Genomic DNA, 18,240 nt, shown 5'->3' with positions numbered 1-18,240 from the left:
AATAGAGGAAACAGGATGTGGGAAGAACATGGGACGGGCAAATTACCAAACTCCTTCAAGTCTCAGTATTCCCATCTGAAAAATGGGAACAACAGTGCCCGCCTCTTAGTATTGTTAGGAGGATTGTGTGAGGACTGAGTGAGCCAGAGGAAGTGAGGGGTCTGGCCAGCAGTAAGTGATGGTTTCTTCTTGTGTGTGTGCACACTTACACACTGCATCAGTCAGGGCTCTACCAGAGAAACAGAACCAGTAGGAGATGTGTGTGTGTGTGTGTGTGTGTGTGTGTGTGTGTGTGTGTGTGTGTGTACACACTCTTGAGCACAAGCTGAAGCTACATCCCACATGTGGAATTTCTTCTTCAAGGAAACTTCAGTTCTGCTCTTAAGGCCTTTCAACTACTTAAAGCAGCGCCTCCCCCCCAGATTATCTAGGATAATCTTTCTTACTTCAAATAAACTGATTATAGACTTTAATCATATCGTCATATCCACAAAATACCTTCACAGCAACGTCTAGATTAGTGTTTGATTGAAAACCTGGGGACTGTAGCTGTACCATGTTGACACCAAAAGCTGACCATCACATTGGCCCAGCATCTACCCCAGTGCCCCCAGCTGCTCAATACACGTTTGTGAAGTGAAGTGGCTCATTCCTAACCCTGGTACCATCATTCTCCCAGACAGACCTCAGTGTGTGACCACAACCATTCCATTGTCAGCAGGTAGTTATCAAGCACCTGTTATGAGTACTGGGGTGCAGGGGGTGATACCAAAAAGGCACAATTCTGGGCCCCAGTCTAACGAAGGAGATGAAACACAGCCAGATGAGTGCAAACAACCTATAGGTAAGTTCCCACGTGAATGTCTAAACCATCATCAAGTCCCTTTCATCTTCCAGTAATGAGATTTCTCAGGGTCCTCTTTTTCTTTTTAAAAAATTATTATTATTATTATTACTATTTTTTGGCCACGCCACACAGCATGTGGGATCTTAGTTCCCTGACCAGGGATCGAACCCGTGCCCCCTGCAGTGGAAGCACAGACTCTTAACCACTAGACCTGCAGGGAAGTCCCGAGGGTCCTCTTTTTCTAAATGGGGACAGTAGCCCCTCAGCTAGAGTCCCTGTCTCCAGTGTCCTACCCTCCAGGTTGTCCTATATCCGGCTGTTGCTTGCATCATCCTCAGACATTGCTTTAGTCATGTCCCTCCCTGCTTAAGAACCACGAGAGCTCCTCATTAGCTGCCAGGTCTAAACTCCTCTGCCTCGCTTTCAGGCTCTCCAGAATATGACCCTCCCCGAGTGACATGATAGCCGTCTTAATATTTTTGAAGGGCTGTCAGAGAGAAGGATTAGTGTGATTCTTTGCTGCTCCAGCAGGCAGAAGGAGATCACAGGTGGAAATTACAGGGAGACCTATGTGCCTCAATAGAAAGAATTGTTCTTTCTTTTCAGTGTGTGAGTGTGGGCAGCGGGAGTGGTGGCGGTGAAAAAAGCTTGCGTTACGGAACCCTGATAATGCAGGGAGTATTGTGTGCGGCGCTCATAGCATTGCTCTCTGCTCACCAAGCTAAGGTAGCAGGAGGTAACAAGTATTGCACATCCAGTCTGAACAGCGATCGTGTGAGGTTTCTGATAGTTTAGACAGAATATTGTTTATCAAGCCTCCTATATCAGTGACCGAAGGCAACAGAAGGAATATTTTAGATTTTCACGAAAATATGTGTTTGTTTTGAATGCCTCATGTTCATGTTGTAGGTTTGGGTTGGAAAGACAGGCAGGGGCCAAATTATGTAAAGCCCTGCGGCCGTAAGTGAGGAATTTGGCCACAGGAGCAGAGAAGTGACATGATTCTAGAATGGAAGCAGAAGACTAAAGAATGAACTTTCTAACCAGCGAACTTTGCAGCGATGACACAGATGGCTTTGGGCAGCAGTGTGCTCCCAGACCCGGGAGTGGGTCTGTCAGGGATGCTGTAGAGTGAAGTGGGGCTCAAGGAGGGATGACTTCTAAGAACCCTCCTACCTCTGACATTCTCGCTGGCCAGCCTTACCCCTTCCATCCCTTAACTTGCACCCTGTTCTCCAGTCAGGATCTCTTCAGCTCCTGCTGGGAGCTGGCACCAAACTGTCTCCCCACTCTGAACCTTCTCTCTGTAACTACCCTGCTCTCCTTTTTGTCATTCATATTCTACCTCCCATGGCAATGCTCTTGAGAATAACTTAGTATGAAGGCACACCAAGGGACTGACTGAATAAGCCACTGTACATTTGTACGATGGAATGTTGTGTGGCCATTTACATTGAGGTGATGGAAGAAAATTTAATAATGTGGAAAGATGGGCATCATATACTGTTAGTAGAAGAAGCTGTTTACGGTGTGGTCCGATTTTTGAAAATTAACAAAAACTAATGCATAGAAAAAGTACTAGATGATGTGCACATCAAAATGTCATATTCTCTGGGTAATAGGATTGGAGGTATTTTCTTTTACTCTATGTTTTCTAAATTTTATAAAATTAGCGTGACCTTTGATTGGCTTTTACAAAAGTTTTTTTTTTTTTCATTTTACTATTCATCGAAGCCACCTCTTCTTCATTAACTCTGACCTACACTAATCTCATCTTTTCTGTCTCTCAATCTCATTGTTGATTCCATGTAGTCTAGTATTGGGTTGGCCAAAAGGTTCCTTCGGTTTTTAAAGTAAAAATAAAAGACACATTTTTCATTTTCACCAAGAACTTTATTGAACAACATATTCACCGTTTTGTTCCCCTACCTTCCACCATTTTTCAGGCAGCTTCATAATCCCATCTTCCCACAACTTTTTATCTTTTTGAGCAAAGAACTGTTCCAGGTACCTTTTACAGTCTTCCAGGGAATTGAATTTTTTTCCGTTAAGAGAATTTTGTAAAGACAGAAGTAAATGGAAATCCAGAGGTGCAATGTCTGGTGAATATGGCGGATGAATCAGAACTTCCCAGCCAAGCTGTAACAGTTTTTGCCTGGTCATCAAAGAAACATGCAGTCTTGCGGTATCTTGATGGAAGATTATGTGTTTTCTGTTAACTAATTCCAGGTGCTTCTCGTCAAGTGCTGCTTTCAGTTGGTCTAATTGGGAGCAGTACTTGTTTGAATTAATCGTTTGGTTTTCCATAAAAAGCTCATAATAGAAGACTCCTGGGACTTCCCTGGTGGTGTAGTGGTTAAGAATCCGCCTGCCAATGCAGGGGACATGGGTTCAATCCCTGGTCCGGGAAGATCCCACATGCTGTGGAGCAACTAAGCCCGTGCACCACAACTACTGAGCCTGTGCTCTAGATCCCACGAGCCACAACTACTGAAGCCCGCGCGCCTAGAGCCTGTGCTCTGCAAGAAGAGAAGCCATCGTGCTGAGAAGCCCACTTGCTGCAATGAAGAGTAGCCCCCACTTGATACAACTAGAGAAAGCCCACGCACAGCAACGAAGACCCAACGCAACCAAAAATAAATAAATAAAATCGATTCTTAAAAATAAAAGCCTCCCTTCCAACTCCACCATATATACAACATCACCTTCTTTGGATGAAGACCGGCCTTTGGTGTGGTTGGTGGTGGTTCATTTCGCTTGCCCCACGATCTCTTCTGTTCCACATTATTGTACAGTATCCACTTTTCATTGCCCGTCACAATTTGTTTTAAAAACAGAACGTTTTCCTTCCGTTTAAGTAGAGAATTGCATGTGGAAATACGGTCAAGAAGGTTTTTTTCACTTAACTTATGTGGAACCCAAACACCAAAGCGATTAGCATAACTAAGCTGGTGCAAATGATTTTCAGCGCTTGATTTGGATATTTTGAATATGTCGTCTGTTTCCCGTGTGATGTAACGTTGATTATTCTCAACTATGTCTCGATTTAATTGCTATCAACTTCAACTGGTCTACCCAACTCTGGAGCATCGTCCAGCAGGAAATCTCCAGCACGAAACTTCACAAACCATTTTTGACATGTTTGATCAGTCACAGCACCTTCTCAATACACTGCACAAATCTTTTTTTGCATTTCAGTTGCATTTTTACCTTTCTTGGAATAATAAAGCATGGTATGCCAAAAACGTTGCTTCCTTTCTCCCTCTTCAATATGAAAATGGCTACACAAAAATTCACCAATTTTGATAATTTTTTTTTAAATGCACACTGATATGACAGCTGTCACAATACAGTCTAACAAAATTGTTTCGAATGAAGTTAAAGACAACTAAGCACTACTGGAGTCATCTTATGGAAAAAACCAAATGAACTTTTTGGCCAACCCAATACATGACTATATACTGCTTTGTGTTAATACAAGACTGCTTCATTCACATTGGTCTTGTATGTCAGATTAAGAAAAGTTTTCTCTGGCCAAATTGTGACTTATTTTCTCACTTTCTGCTTCGGATAGCACTGTGCAGGAATTGACCCCTTGATGGTGGTTTGGAGCTGGGTCCTCCTGGTGCCACAATAACCTACCTGGCTTTCCAGGAAGACTCTGGGCTTGGAGATACCCCCAAAGCCCACGGTTCTCATGGGTGTGGTGAGCCCATGAAAGCGAGGCTTGAATGGGTACCTGACCCAGGTACCCATTCACTGGCATCCAGACTCTCGACTCCATCACGGTGTTCTGCCTCTGTCTTCTCTAGTGATTGGGCCCAGAGACCTACAGAATCTAATGCCCTGTCCAAATTCCAAACTCATCCAGCAGCTAGAACACAGTTGGAGACTGGAAGGTCACTTTGCACTCTTTTCTCATTATTTGTTATTAAAGCATTAGAGCTGAGGGGGTCTTTAGTGACTCCATTCTTTCTGAAAATACCCCGTGTCCTTTTCTTGAAAAGTGGGCCTTATTGCCACAGTGTCTGCCGTGGTCCGGGTACCATGCCAGGCAGTAACTCTGGACAGCTCACTACAGGGCTAAGGTTTGGGGAGGCATCCCTTTGTTCTCATGCTTACTCCATGCTGGGAGGCAGCTGTTCTCTTGAACTTTACAAGCAAACCCTCTGAAATGACCTCTGCAATGACTTCATCACGCTCTTTTTACTCCACAGGCGATTCAAACTCCAGTGGCCACCGTTTGGCACTGTTAACATTTCTTCAGCGCTAAATCAGAGGGCCAGGAGAGCTTACTTAAGGCTTAGAAACGGAGACCCTGCTGTTTTCTTGACAGTTTGTTTCAAGTGCATTCAGACATGATTCTCCATAGATACTTGAAGGGCTGTCCGGTGGAAGGAGAACAAGATTTACTCTGTAACCGAACCCTGCTGATCTGCAACCCTAACCTCGCTCCAGTCAGGCACTTTTCTCTGTCTCCCTCACCACCGTCCCTGCACAGACCACCATGCAGCCTTGCCTGGATGCAGACTGCAACAGCCTCCTCCCCAGATCTGCCTGCCTGTCCAGTCTTGCTCCTATAATCCTTTCTCAGCGCCTAAGTGATGTTTCAGTTGTAAATCTCATCACACCACACCTCTGCTTAAAGCCCTGTAATGCCTCTGCACTGCCTTCAGGATAAAGTCTAAACTCCTTAGCATTGCTTTTAACACCCCAGCCCCCACTTGGCTTTCCAGCTGCATGCGTTGCCCAGGCTGTCAGCCCCACTGAACCCCTTGCACACTGAACCCCAAATGCTTCTCATTCTCTTACCTCCAGGTCTTTGCCTAGAACATTTCCCCGCCCTCCTTCACAGTTAGCTCATTTGCCTTCCAGGTGTCACCTCAGATGTCACTTTCCTCCAAAAGCCTACCCCATCACCCACGGCCAGGCTGGGTATTCTTCTGTCCTCCAAACGGCTGTCTAGTTTTGCCCTATCACATTTCTTGTCATTTTATCTTGTAATTGCCTGTTTATATGTATCTTCCACACTCCTTGAGGGCTGGAATGTTGTTTTTTGGATTTTTTAAAATCTTTTTTTTTGGGGGGCGGTTATTTATCACCGTGTGCCCAACACCAGCGCCTGACGCAGACACTCAGTAGTTACTGAATGAATGACAGATGCAAAGACGATAGAAGTTTCAGGGGGGTAACTTCCACTCTATGTACTGAAGAACTTGCCAATAACTGGTTCAGTTACACAAAAAGGAACAGACTGACCCCCAAAGCACAGTGAAAGCCCCGTCCCTGTAAGTACCCAGAGCCCAAGTGGCCGTCGGCTCCTGCCATCTGAAGGGAGCTCCTTCAGATGGCAGGTGGAGTACATGCCCTCCGCTCATTTCCTATCTGCAGGAAGGCACAATTAGATTCACTTCTGGGGACAAAAGATCTGGGTCGGGGTCCCAGTTCTGTATTTACTGTGAGACCTTGAGCCAGTCACAGCCTCTCTGAGCTTTCCTTACCTGTAAAATAGAGATGACACCTGCACTGCCTACTTCAGATTTTGTGAGAACCAAAGGAGATCACGTATATGAAAGTACTTTGTAAAAGCCTTAAAATGAGAGGTACTGTTATTATTTACCACAGCATCTTCAGGACTTGCAGCTGCACTAATCTTAGCTTTACAACTGCATTAGAAAACCAAGAGCCATGTGGAAAGTTTTACTGCTGCAGGCAGAGCTGAGAATTAGAGCAGAGAGATCTCCCTCTTCTGTGCCACGCCACTGCCCTAGGGAAAAGGCAATAGTGGGGGTCAAGAGCACCTGTTTAGCTGGGATCTGCCAAAGGCCCATCGTTCCTGCCATCAGGGAGACTCCTTGGAGCCTATTACTAAATAAGGGGGAGTAGGGCCCAAAGTCTTAAATCACCATGAAAACAGCAGAAACAAAAACTACAGACATACGCAATAAACCTTCCCCGTGGGCCCCTTGATTTACGCTTAGTCAAGAACAGTTGACAGCATTTCACTTCCCCTTTGGCAAGACAAACCCAATGAAACCGTTTAATTTAAAGGCTTTTATTAGGAACCAGGGGAATGAGCTGCTTATCCCTCTGTAACAGTCTAGAGCAGGTCACCAGGCCCAGGAAGGAGAGAGTGTCAGAGATGCTGTGCTGTGACTTGCTGCACTTGCTTAGGGCCCGGAAGGAAAGGCGGCGACGACGGAGGGCGGCAGGAACTGGCGTCAGCCAAAACACCAAGAGCCTGGGGGAGAGAGCCCTCTGCCTTCCTTCCCACCCCGCTCGAGGCTGGAGTGTGCCGGGAGACAGAGAACGTGGCTGGAGTGGGCAGAGCAGCAGTGCTGGCCGAACCCTGGCTCCACTGAGTGCCGCTTCACTTGGCTGCCCTCCACTCTTCTTGCCGTTTAGTGATTAGGTATTTGAAGAACTCATACACAGACCATGCGATGGCTGTGGAGGGGATCTGGTAAATTACTCTCGCCTGCACCCCTCGGAAGTAGGCGGTCACCCCGCCGACTTGATACACCGTCCTGAAGGCACTAGCCATGCCTGTGATGTGTCCTGTAATGTTTGAGTTCAAAGCCAGGGATTCCTGGGTGTTGAGCAGTGTTTTGCAAACGTCCAGTGGGGTTGTGGCAGCGGCAGCTACAGCTCCTGCACAGGCTCCGGAGAGGACATGGGAGCTGGGGTTGTACCGTCTCTGGGGGTTAAAGTGCTCCTGCAGGAATTCATAGGTCATGAAATGAATGGCTTGGAAGGGAACGTTCATGGTTAGCTGCGTGGTGTAGCTGCGGTAAAAGGCCCCGGCCCCTTCATTTTGCCACACTGCCCGTACACAGTCTGTCACCCGGTGGTACGGTGAGTTGTACATTTGCATCCTCTGCTTCACCACTGGCGGTGCCGTCAATGAGAAGAAGGGAACGGTGACAGCAATCAGCCGGTGAGCAGGAGTGTCCAGATTCGGAGTCCCAAGTCAGTAGATCAGCCAATGGATTGGAGAGAGGAAAAAGTATGAGTGAATTGTCAGTCTGATTAGTGAAGGTTTCCCTTTTTTGAGAGGAGGGGATAGGAGAGGGTGATAAAGGGCTAAAAAATAATGGACCCAATTCTAGTAGGATTTCTTTAATACCAGCCAATTAACATACAGGATATATCTACAGTTTAGACTCCAGAGGGTTTCCTTGAAATAAGTACCTACCTATTATTGTTACCATCTTACCCTTTCGTAACTCTTAAGACAAGAAGTGATTCAGTGGCAGTGAACATAATAATGAACACATAGCCCTAACAATCCCAGTCCTCAGGTACATAACACTGAACTCTTACAACATGAGGATCTCATCCTTCCACAGGAAGAGGAGAAGGGCTACCAAAAACACAATTCTTAGTCAAGAAGGGTACGGCTTTAGTTTCCAGACATCTCCTACCCCCTCAAGTAGATACATGTATAAGCTCAGGTATAATCTTCAGTTTAGCTTTGGCTCTTTCCTTGCCATGGCCTTGCCCAGACAGGTAAAGAACTGGAACTTTAAGGAACCTGGCAACTGTGCTATCCTTTCATATTTGTTTGGGTACCTCATTCTCCAACTGAAAAGCCAAGATCCAAGCAGCAGTGCAGGGACTAAGCTCTACCAATGTACCTTTCATTCCTATCTCAACCATTCTTCATTCCAACAAGATAGGCAGTATTTTCAAATGTCAGAATCCATCTTCACCTTTTTGAAGAAAAGTGAAATAATCTGCTAAATTTTTTACATCAAATCCACTATAAAGCGGACTTCCAGGAAGGCCCAGGAATAGGCCACATAGAGCCATACCTTTTTCCAGGGAAGCCCCAGGTGAATAAATCTCACTGAATATGCTTCCTGTCTAAGGGAATCCTCCTAAGCACGGACAACATGGAGGGAGTGCCCTCTAGTGGTAAGACAATGTAACACGCCAGGATTTCCCACCAAAACTGATGGGGTGCTCCCTGGCTTTCTCCTGCAAACCAAAAATAAAGGAAAAGCCCAGAGATGTAGATGCAGCTGCCCATAGAGGGAAAGGGTGAGGAATCATTACCTTCTGCTGGATTCATGGCTGCATCATGAAGTAATGTTGCCACACACCCGGCCGCGCCTGCAAAGGAAAAAACAACTGCCACATGTAAGGCCAGGAAAGGGTGACTGACTCATGGAGGACCCAGAGTGAAGGGGCGTAGCTGTGATAAACCACAGCAGGGAGAGGGAATGTTAATAGCCAGCTTAAAAGATGGAACCCACTGCTTCTAAATGCCTGTTCAGAGAAATGAAGATACTTGTTCCATCTAACTTAGTAAGGCCATCAATCTACCTTCCACAGCTACGATAGGAAGGCCAGGAAGAGTCTGAGAAACAGCCCAGACTTTTTTCAACAAAGATGGCTCTGAGAATAAATGCAGTTCATGCTCCAGACAGGAAGCAGATACACTGTGGCGAAGGGATGCCAGCACATCACCTGATTCCAGTGGCGGGAGAGCACGAGGGGCAGGTGGTTAGACCTCCACCACAGAATCTCACCTTCTATCCTGCTGCCGCATGCTGCCCAACCCCAGTCTCCAAATCCTAACATCTGTCCATCTAGACCTTTCCCTCAGGTCCTGAACTACCGTATCCCTCACCTTCTCCTCTCCACTTTCACTTTGGTTTTCTCCAGGCTGCCATCCCTTCCATTACTTCCACACAACCTCCAACCCTCTGGTTTCTTTGTACAGAAGCCCCCCGGCCCCAGCACCATTCACTTGTTGAGGGCTTGTCATGTCCTCCATGATACAAACTGCCTGTGGGCAGCTGGGATCCTGAAAAGGTGAGGCGAAGAGCTGAAGCTCCACTGATGTCTTCCTTGGGTGGCTGGGTTACCTCCAATCCTGCCCCGAGGAGCGGGATACCACCCAACTACCAAGAAACACACAACGGGGGCAGTTCAGTGTGTGTCTCCACATTACCAGGGCATCAGAAGCTGATACCAGGGAGAGAATGAGAGGAAAGGGTCAAGCTGGTATGTAAGGGAGGATATTGTAACCCTTTGTTGAGATGCCCCAAAGAAGAGGTGGGGTTGACGCAGCCCACTGTCTGAGAACATCAGGTTTGGAAGTCCCTCCCCTATAATCTGGCCTACTCCAGCCCAAAGCTTCAGCTTCAAATCATGCTGAGACTGGAAAGCACTGACAACAGCAAAGCCCAAAGAGTTGGGAAAGTGGGAGAACCAGCACAGGAAGGCTCAATACCATTGGCAATATGGCTATTGCCCCCAGGGTGGATTACATCACTCAGTGTCTTTTTTAACTTTTCATAGCAGGCAAAATAGAGGGCGTGGGCGGGCCCTGCGCCAGTTGCTGTGACGTTCAGGCCTCGCATGGGCCTCCACAGCCCCTCCGTTCTTATAATCCTCCAGAGGGCCTCCAACACGTTGCGATAGCGGGCAGCTGGATCAGGCTGTAGGCTCTGCATCCGAGTCTGAAAGTACAGAAGGGAGAAGTGCAATGTCAGTGATGCTGACTGCGCACCCAATCTCAACACTCAGGCTTGGGCACTGGGCAGACCTACGTGAAATCACGCCAATATGTAGAAGTGATACCTGGCATCCAGTGTTACTGCCTTCCAAATCTATGTGCCGTCTTTCCAAGCCTCGGCTGGACCTTTCTTTTTCTGGTCACCTATGACCCTACGGGTGGAACACCATTATTTTCCCTCAAAAAATCGCCCCCTGGTAAGCGTCCTTGAACCCAGCAACAAATATTAAGCCTGTGTTTCAGGAGAAGTTGCTTTTGTGTCTTAATAAACTCAGGCTAAGAGTTCTTTACAAGTGGATTCTAAAGTCAACTATTTACTGTCTACAACATACTTTATTATTTCTGAAGACTGATCCTGGGCCTGCTTCCTGGCCACATACTACACTGACTAATGAGATGACAGCTCATCCTTCGATATAACCTTGATGATAATCTGGCTTCTTCAGACTATTTGGCATTGGCAGCTGGGCCTGTAAGTTAAAATTTTGGCAGAAGTAGTATTCCTAATAGATGCTGCTCTAATTTCCTGGAAAAGAAAGTTTACCCTCAAACTATGAAGGTGGAAACCAATCTATTCTCTAAAACTGAGGGAGATTCCAGATTTCTAATCTAAACTGACTGAATCCCAAAACTGGCATCAATGAATAAAATTAGTCTCAGTGAAACATAACCCTTGGAATCTCTAGAGGATTCAGTGACTGGAATGAATGTATATGGTAGATACTGAAATTTGGGAAATTAATCTTACTTGAAATACTTCCCAAATCACAGACCTTCTCTGAAGGATGAGTCTCCAATGCAGATCTCTTGTCTATTGATCTATTTCAAGGTTAGGGTGGCATGGAGACTACCAGATAGTATAAAATCAATGTCCAGGGACTTCCCTGGTGGTCCAGTGGTAAAGAATCCGCCTTCCAATGCAGGGGACGCAGGTTTGATCCCTGGTCAAGGAACTAAGATCCCACATGCCGCAGGGCAACTGAGCCCACGCGCCTCAACTAGAGCACCCATGTGCCACAAACTAAAGAGCCCATGCGCTCTGGACTCCGCGCACCACAAGTATAGAGCCCACGGCCCTGGAGCCCGCGCACCACAACTAGAGAGAGAAAACCCGCACGCAACAACTAGAGAGAAGCCTGCGCATGGCAACAAAAAGCTTGTGCTGCAACAAAAAGATCCCATGTGCCACAACTAAGACCCGACGCAGCCAAAATAATTAATTAATTAATTGATTAAATACTAAAAAAAAAAAAATCAATGTCCAGTGCCTGGACCACAGTAGGCACTCAAGATTTGTTTGTTGAATGAATGAATGAATGAATGAATGAATCTTAGCTTTGTCTGCACCAGTTCAAAAAGGCCATTAGTGAGCCAACAGGGGCAACTAACGCCCAAGTACAGTTTAAATTCCTACTTCATTCCTGTCACTGATTCAATCTGGATTTAAAAGCTTGAACCTTCCTGTTGGCCATCTGAAATCCAAGAGTAATGCCTCTTCTCCAAAGCATGGGAAAAAACGAACTAACCAGATTAACAAATTCTGGTTAGCTGCAAGCAATCCACATTCCTCTAGTTATTTTCTCCTTCCTGCTACCAACAAAGAACTGGTAGCCTAAAAGATTACTGAAGTTCAATCAGAAATATACAATATCACTTATCACAATGTGACACATTCTTTTCTACTTCTCAATTAAAAAAAAAAAAAAGGACTTCCCTGGTAGTGCAGTGGTTAAGAATCCGCCTGCCAATCAGGAGACGCAGGTTCGAGCCCTGGTCCGGGAAGATCCCACATGCTGCGGAGCAACTAAGCCCGTGTGCCACAACTACTGAGCCTGCGCTCTAGAGCCCGCACACCTAGAGCCCGTGCTCTGCAACAAGAGAAGCCACCGCAATGAAAAGCCTGCACACCACAATGAAGAGTAGCCCCTGGGCTTCCCTGGTAGCACAGTGGTTGAGAGTCCACCTGCCAATGCAGGGGACACGGGTTCGTGTCCCGGTCCGGGAAGATCCCATATGCTGTGGAGCGGCTGGGCCCGTGAGCCATGGCTGCTGAGCCTGCGCGTCCAGAGCCTGTGCTCCGCAACGGGAGAGGCCACAGCAGTGAGAGGCCCGTGCACCGCAAAAAAAAAAAAAAAACAAAACAAAAAAGAGTAGCCCCTGCTCGCCGCAACTAGAGAAAGCCCGCGCACAGCAATGAAGACCCAACACAGCCAAAAATAAATAATTAAATTTTAAAAAAAACAACTAACTAATCTTGTATTGGGGGAATGTTTAGAAATTGCACTGTTCTGCTGGAGTCAATAGCATATTTGGGTAACTAGTCTTAAAGGTCTGGCCTCAGAGTCCTGGAACCGTTTACCCACAAGAGAAACCTGGACTGTGTGTAAGTTACAATGAAAATTTTACACACACATCTAAATCTAACTCACAATTCTAACTCAATGAAAATACACCCTCATGGAGAGGACCCAGGCATAAGCCACACCAAATATACAAATATGGCTCCCCAAATTTGTGGGCCAATAAATCTCTTTCACAGAAAGATGAAAACCTCTTAAAGATGAAATCTCTAAGTAAGAATTAGTGAATAGTCTTCAACATAAAAAAAACCACTGCCCGACTCTGAAGAAAAGCCAAACGGGGCTTCCCTGGTGGCGCAGTGGTTGAGAGTCCGCCTGCCGATGCAGGGGATGCGGGTTCGTGCCCCGGTCTGGGAAGATCCCACATGCCGCAGAGCGGCTGGGCTCGTGAGCCATGGCCACTGAGCCTGTGCGTCCGGAGCCCGTGCTCCGCAACGGGAGAGGCCACAATAGTGAGAGGCCCCTGTACCGCAAAAAAAAAAGCCAAACAGGTAAGTAGTTTGGTAAGACAAGTCACATTTGAGTCAGAAAGGCTGAGTGGGAGACCCAGCTTTGCTAGCTATGTGGTCTTGGGTATGTCACTTAACCTCTGAGCTTCAGCAATGTCATCTGTAACATGAGACTAAGAATGGCTGACTCAGAGTGCTGTTGTGGAGATTCAGAGTTAAGGCAAGTAAAAGCCGTTGCTAATTTATGTGGTGCTAGAAATATAAGCCTTTTTATTGTATTCAACTATGTTTCTGAGAAATATTAGTTCATATCTCAGAATTTACAGATCACAGCAGTGTTGTCTCGTGTATAAGTCATTTTGCAAATATGCATGGGCAACTAACTGGTCTTTAACCACTAACAAATCAGGACTGATTTTGTATTTTTTGTTTTCATTTTAAAGTTCCTCCGTGTCTATGATTTATATGTCCAGCTGTTCATCTAAAGGCCATGTTTAGGAAGGAGCACAGTTGTGAAATTCTGTGCCTTGCTTGGTTCTGGAAATCTGCTTTTGGGCGCCTGTATGGAAGGCTTGGGAGTCAGACTCGGTTTAAATCATGACTCTGCCACTAACTATGTGACCTTGGGCAAGTTACTTGCCTGTTTTCTTCATCTATAAAGTAATGAAAATGGTATCTACTTCATGAAGTTGTTCCAGTGATTAAATCAGTAAATATTAAGGCACATCACATAGTGCTTGACAAACATGAGCAATTGCCATTTACTGAATGCTCATTATTAGATATAAGAACATCAAATAAGCCAATGTTTCCATTTCCTAGCTGTCCACTGGTGAATGTATATAGATAACCATTTACATCTGGAGTTTGGAAAAGATTTACTTCCCTTTGTTCTTTCCCTCCTTAACTTATTATATAAGTAGATTATTTGCTTCACGACTACAAAGCCAAAAAGCAGCACCTTGGTGACAGGTGCTTAGCCAGATGATTTTGAGAAGAGTTTTGACTGCTTTACGCTGTAGAACCTATCCCTTTAGATAAAGTCTGGTGCTTGTCTCTGAAGCCCAGAAAAGGAATACTGGGATTCACTTGGGCTCCCAAACCTCCCTATTATGACCATGAAAATCACTGGTTGACTAACTATAGCCTAGCAAGGCTATGCTGACTTCCCATGGTCCTTCCCAAGGATATTTTAAGTCGACTTGACCCTGATAAGCGGTTTGGGGGTGCACAGGCTTGCATGCCAAGAGTCACTATCAGCTTTCACTTGCAAACACTGTGGTTGACCTTTAGGCTCCAACACAGATACCTGCCTCTAGTCTTAGGGTATGTTGGGCTGCTCTTCCTCTCCACCACCTATTTATGGTGGAAGAGGAAGAATAGCTACGCAAGGACAAGTGAACTGCAAAGCCCTTTCTAAAGGAAGAGATTTGAATTTTACTTTCATGCCTGCACAACAGTGTCTACTGTAAACAGTGTTTACTGACACTAAATCTTGATAGGCTCACCTACTTTTTCCCTCTAATCATTTAAATGCCAGCGTTAATGGGAAATGAAAATGATTCTTCTAAAACACACTTTTGTGTTTTTGAAGACTCCTGAGCATTTTTTCCTCCAGATGAAATAATTATTTCTTTAATGTAGTGCTTTGAGGCATGACTGTAATGTTGTATTAGTAATCTTTTAAAAACAAAAATTCCAAAGCTTATGCAAATGAATAAGAACTGTTCTTCAAAACAGTTATCTTGAAAGGCTACAAGCGACTTATTCCAGCAATGCTGCTGCAGTTATGCAAAACATTTCTGGAACTCCTCTTTCCAAAATGTTCCCTCAGTGGGTTTATCAACCTCAGGAGTAAATCAGTCTCCTTGCTTTCTCCAGTCCTACCTTATCTTTGACCCCAATCATCATTACCCATTTTGATCTCCCACCTGAGCTGCCATATTTGATTCTGAATGGTCTCAATTACTAAAACATCAACTCTGTCTTGTCACAGGACAAACACTTGCCCCATTTAAGGATATGTAGCCAAGTATTCTAGAGGCATTTCTAACAGAGTAAGTTATAAAATGTTCACAACAACATTAGCATTATGTAAATATATGGAGTAAGGAGATAGTCTCCTAAGGTAGTGGGACAACATTTAAATTGATAAGCTGAGGTAATATTTCTGAGGTAATATTTCTAAGTCAGTCACATTATTACATTGTACTTTTCAAGCCATTCAATAATTTTCATTACTCTCCTTGATCTAGTTTTCATTTGATACCCATCCTGAAAGACAGCACCCTAGACTATCTTGGACTTTACTCACAGTCCAAGTATAGTGAGGTTACTTTGCAGTTAGATCATGTTAACTTTTGGATATACAGCATTAACAACTCACAGTTGGATATACAGCATTAACGACTCACAGTCATTCAACCTAGACTCTGTTACATACATGTCTGAATCTTTTTTATTTGTACTTATACATATGACATTTCAATATTGTTAGAGCATTAGCCATCCTCTTATTTCTCTCTCATGGATTTTACTATTTATTTCTATTCCTCACAATCGACATGCGTATTTAAAATTCTAGGGACTTCCCTGGTGGTCCAGTGGTTAAGACTTGGCCTTCCAATGCAGGGGGTGCAGGTTCAATCCCTGGTTGGCGAGCTAAGATCCCACATGCCTCGGGGCCAAAAAACCAAAACATAAAACAGGTGTGATATTGTAACAAATTCAATAAGGAATTTAAAAACGGTCTACATCAAAAAAAAAATCTTAAAAAAATAAAATAAAATTCTAATATCCATTTTAGCCAAGTGCATTTACCACAGTTTCAAGGGTATGAACCTTGGTAGGAGCTACCTTGCAATGTGCTAGGATACTCCTACCAACTCGGTGTCATTCACAAAGCTTAAGGAGCACTTTCTCCATTTCCTCATCCACCTTACTAATGAAAACATGAAACGGTACTGGAACCAGGGAGCAGAAGAGAAAGACTTTGCATCTTCCAAGTAGATATTCTCCTCCTGAATATGTAACTTTTTCCTAATTTGAGAAGAAAGCATACATCCAAGAGCTGTGAGGATATTGTTTAACTATATTACCCTTAACATGTAAAGGAGGAACCAGTCTGTCATTATATTTATTTCAACAGTCCCCTTGGTTGTTCCTTTGCTAATGCACAAGAATAAGAACTGTAAAGAACAATGTGTTCCCCTCGTCACCCAGCTTTCTTCAGAAACATGACTTCTTGTACCCACTCATCAGCCTGCTTGGTGTGGCTGAAATTAGTTTTACTTTCACATGAATCATGCCCTCTTGTTGATCCCATTTTATTTTCTTCACAGTAACATCTACTTTCCAGTATTGTCATGCTTCCCTTCTAGACAACTTTTGCCTTTTTGTCAACTTCAAGTGGCCAAAGAAATACACTATGAGGTCCATCTCTCCTTGGAGGGCTGATGTGCTCCCTGCATTTACACAATCCCAATCCCAGCTCAATTTTCATGTTCAGGAAATAGGTGGAGTATCATGCTTGCTGCACAGAGAAACCGAAACTTTTTCCTGAACATGGTCTTTCCCACATTATTTCCAGTCAGGAACTCTGAATTCTGACTGCACAATCATTTCCAATCACTCATGGGTTAAGATTTAATAAGTAAATACTTCCTCTAGCTGAGAGATCCCAGATTCTGGTTCCTGCCCCATCACTTTTAAGGGAAAACACAGCAAGGAGCTTGTAAAAGCACTGGCCAGAGAACATCTCTAGCCATTAAGATCCTATTGAGGGTGTTCAGTAAGCTTTACCTTAATCAAGTTAGTAGCACTTACCTGTTCCCTTCCCATCCCACCCTATTCCTATTTAGTCCCAGTTGGGATCCAGGGTTCTGGCTGACAGATTTTCTTTCCAGAGTCCCAATTTAGATCTCACTGACGGTGAGAAATTGGTTCTGGCTTCTGAGTGGGATCAGTTCCCGGCCGGGACCTTTCTTGCATAGGTGTGTGCTTCGAATAGTGTGGTGGCAGGAGCCAGAAAGGGACTTTGGTCGGCTCCGGCTCTCGGCTGGGATCCTGGCTCCGGGCATGACCCAGGGGTCGGGTCAGCCCCAGGTGAAGTTCGGAGGAGGGCCAGGTCTCACCTTGACGCAGTCGATGGGGTACATCACGCAGTGCTCCAGGATCCCTGCCACGGCGCCCGCCACCATGTGCGTGGTGACAGTGGCTCCAGCCGGCAGCGCCTCGTAGTCCGGGCCGGAGTCAGGATCCTGCCGTACCGGGGGCCTGCAGGCCCCGGCCTCCCCGCCGCTGGCCCCCCGGCCCACGCCCCGCTGCAGCCACCCGTCCAGCAGCGCCGACTCCCCGGGGCTCCGCCCCGGCCCAGCCGCCGGCCCCCCCGCCACACCGCCAGCACCCCGCCCCTCCAACTCCATCCACCCGGGCCAGCTGCAGCGCCCACCCCCGCCGCCGCCGCCGTCGCTGCCGCCGCTGCCGTCGCCGCCCCCCAGCCCCGTTGCGTCTGCCTCAGGCGCTGCCCAGAGAGCCCGGGGCCTCGGGCTCCCGCTTGGCCCCGAGGACACGCCCCTCAGTCAGCCATTGGTGCAGCCGTCAATATAGCCCCGCCCCCAGATTACGTAGAAAATATAGGTCTGTGGTATTAGTGAATTTGCCTGTCATTCCTCCGCCCCGCGGCGTTGAGACAGCTTAGATCCCACCCCTTCCCCTTTGATCTTGGAAGCTTCTTGTTTATTGGCTACTTGATTGGCCAACATGTAAGATCAACCCGCCCTCCGACTTTTCTGGAGGGCGGGAGAGACTTAAGGCTGAACTTTGATAGGCTCAACGACTCTTGATACTTTGAGCGCGGGCATTGGCCAGTTTTATGTCGGGATCCGATTGGCTACAGGAAGAGAGCGAAGCGCCCAGGGGCTATCGAGGGGGAATTTCGGGCCCTGAGTGGCGCCAGTAGAGCTGTGGGTGCTGCAGGCTGGATCGTGTCGGGGGAGGAGGGGAGGGCGGTGCCTGGCCTTCAAGGTCAAACCGCTGACGGATGCAGTTAGGCCCCTT

The 18,240-nt window shown here is 46.1% G+C and overlaps 2 protein-coding genes across 11 annotated transcripts in view; one reads left to right on the top strand and one right to left on the bottom strand.

Moving 5' to 3' along the window:
• The window catches only part of ENTPD7 (ectonucleoside triphosphate diphosphohydrolase 7), a 139,552-nt gene that overhangs the window by 59,273 nt on the left and 62,039 nt on the right, over positions 1-18,240 (top strand). The window lies entirely within an intron of this gene.
• Positions 6,887-17,621, bottom strand: SLC25A28 (solute carrier family 25 member 28). Of its 4 annotated transcripts, none has more exons than XM_060034288.1 (4): positions 17,316-17,621; positions 10,089-10,317; positions 8,906-8,962; positions 6,887-7,735 (listed from the first exon to the last, which is right to left on the bottom strand). In XM_060034288.1, the coding sequence occupies exons 1-4, from the start codon at positions 17,604-17,606 to the stop codon at positions 7,218-7,220; spliced, it is 1,095 nt and encodes a 364-aa protein (XP_059890271.1). In that variant the 5' UTR covers positions 17,607-17,621; the 3' UTR covers positions 6,887-7,217. The 4 variants fall into 4 exon arrangements, with proteins under 4 accessions (XP_059890271.1, XP_059890269.1, XP_059890270.1 ...); XM_060034286.1 differs by lacking the exon at positions 17,316-17,621 and adding an exon at positions 17,008-17,110; XM_060034287.1 differs by lacking the exon at positions 17,316-17,621 and having other exon boundaries at positions 10,148-10,277.

Source organism: Delphinus delphis, chromosome 16, assembly GCF_949987515.2.
Source record: "Delphinus delphis chromosome 16, mDelDel1.2, whole genome shotgun sequence".
NCBI lineage: Eukaryota > Metazoa > Chordata > Mammalia > Artiodactyla > Delphinidae > Delphinus > Delphinus delphis.
Note: the sequence above shows the minus strand (reverse complement) of the source record. Positions and strands in the feature narration are given on the sequence as shown.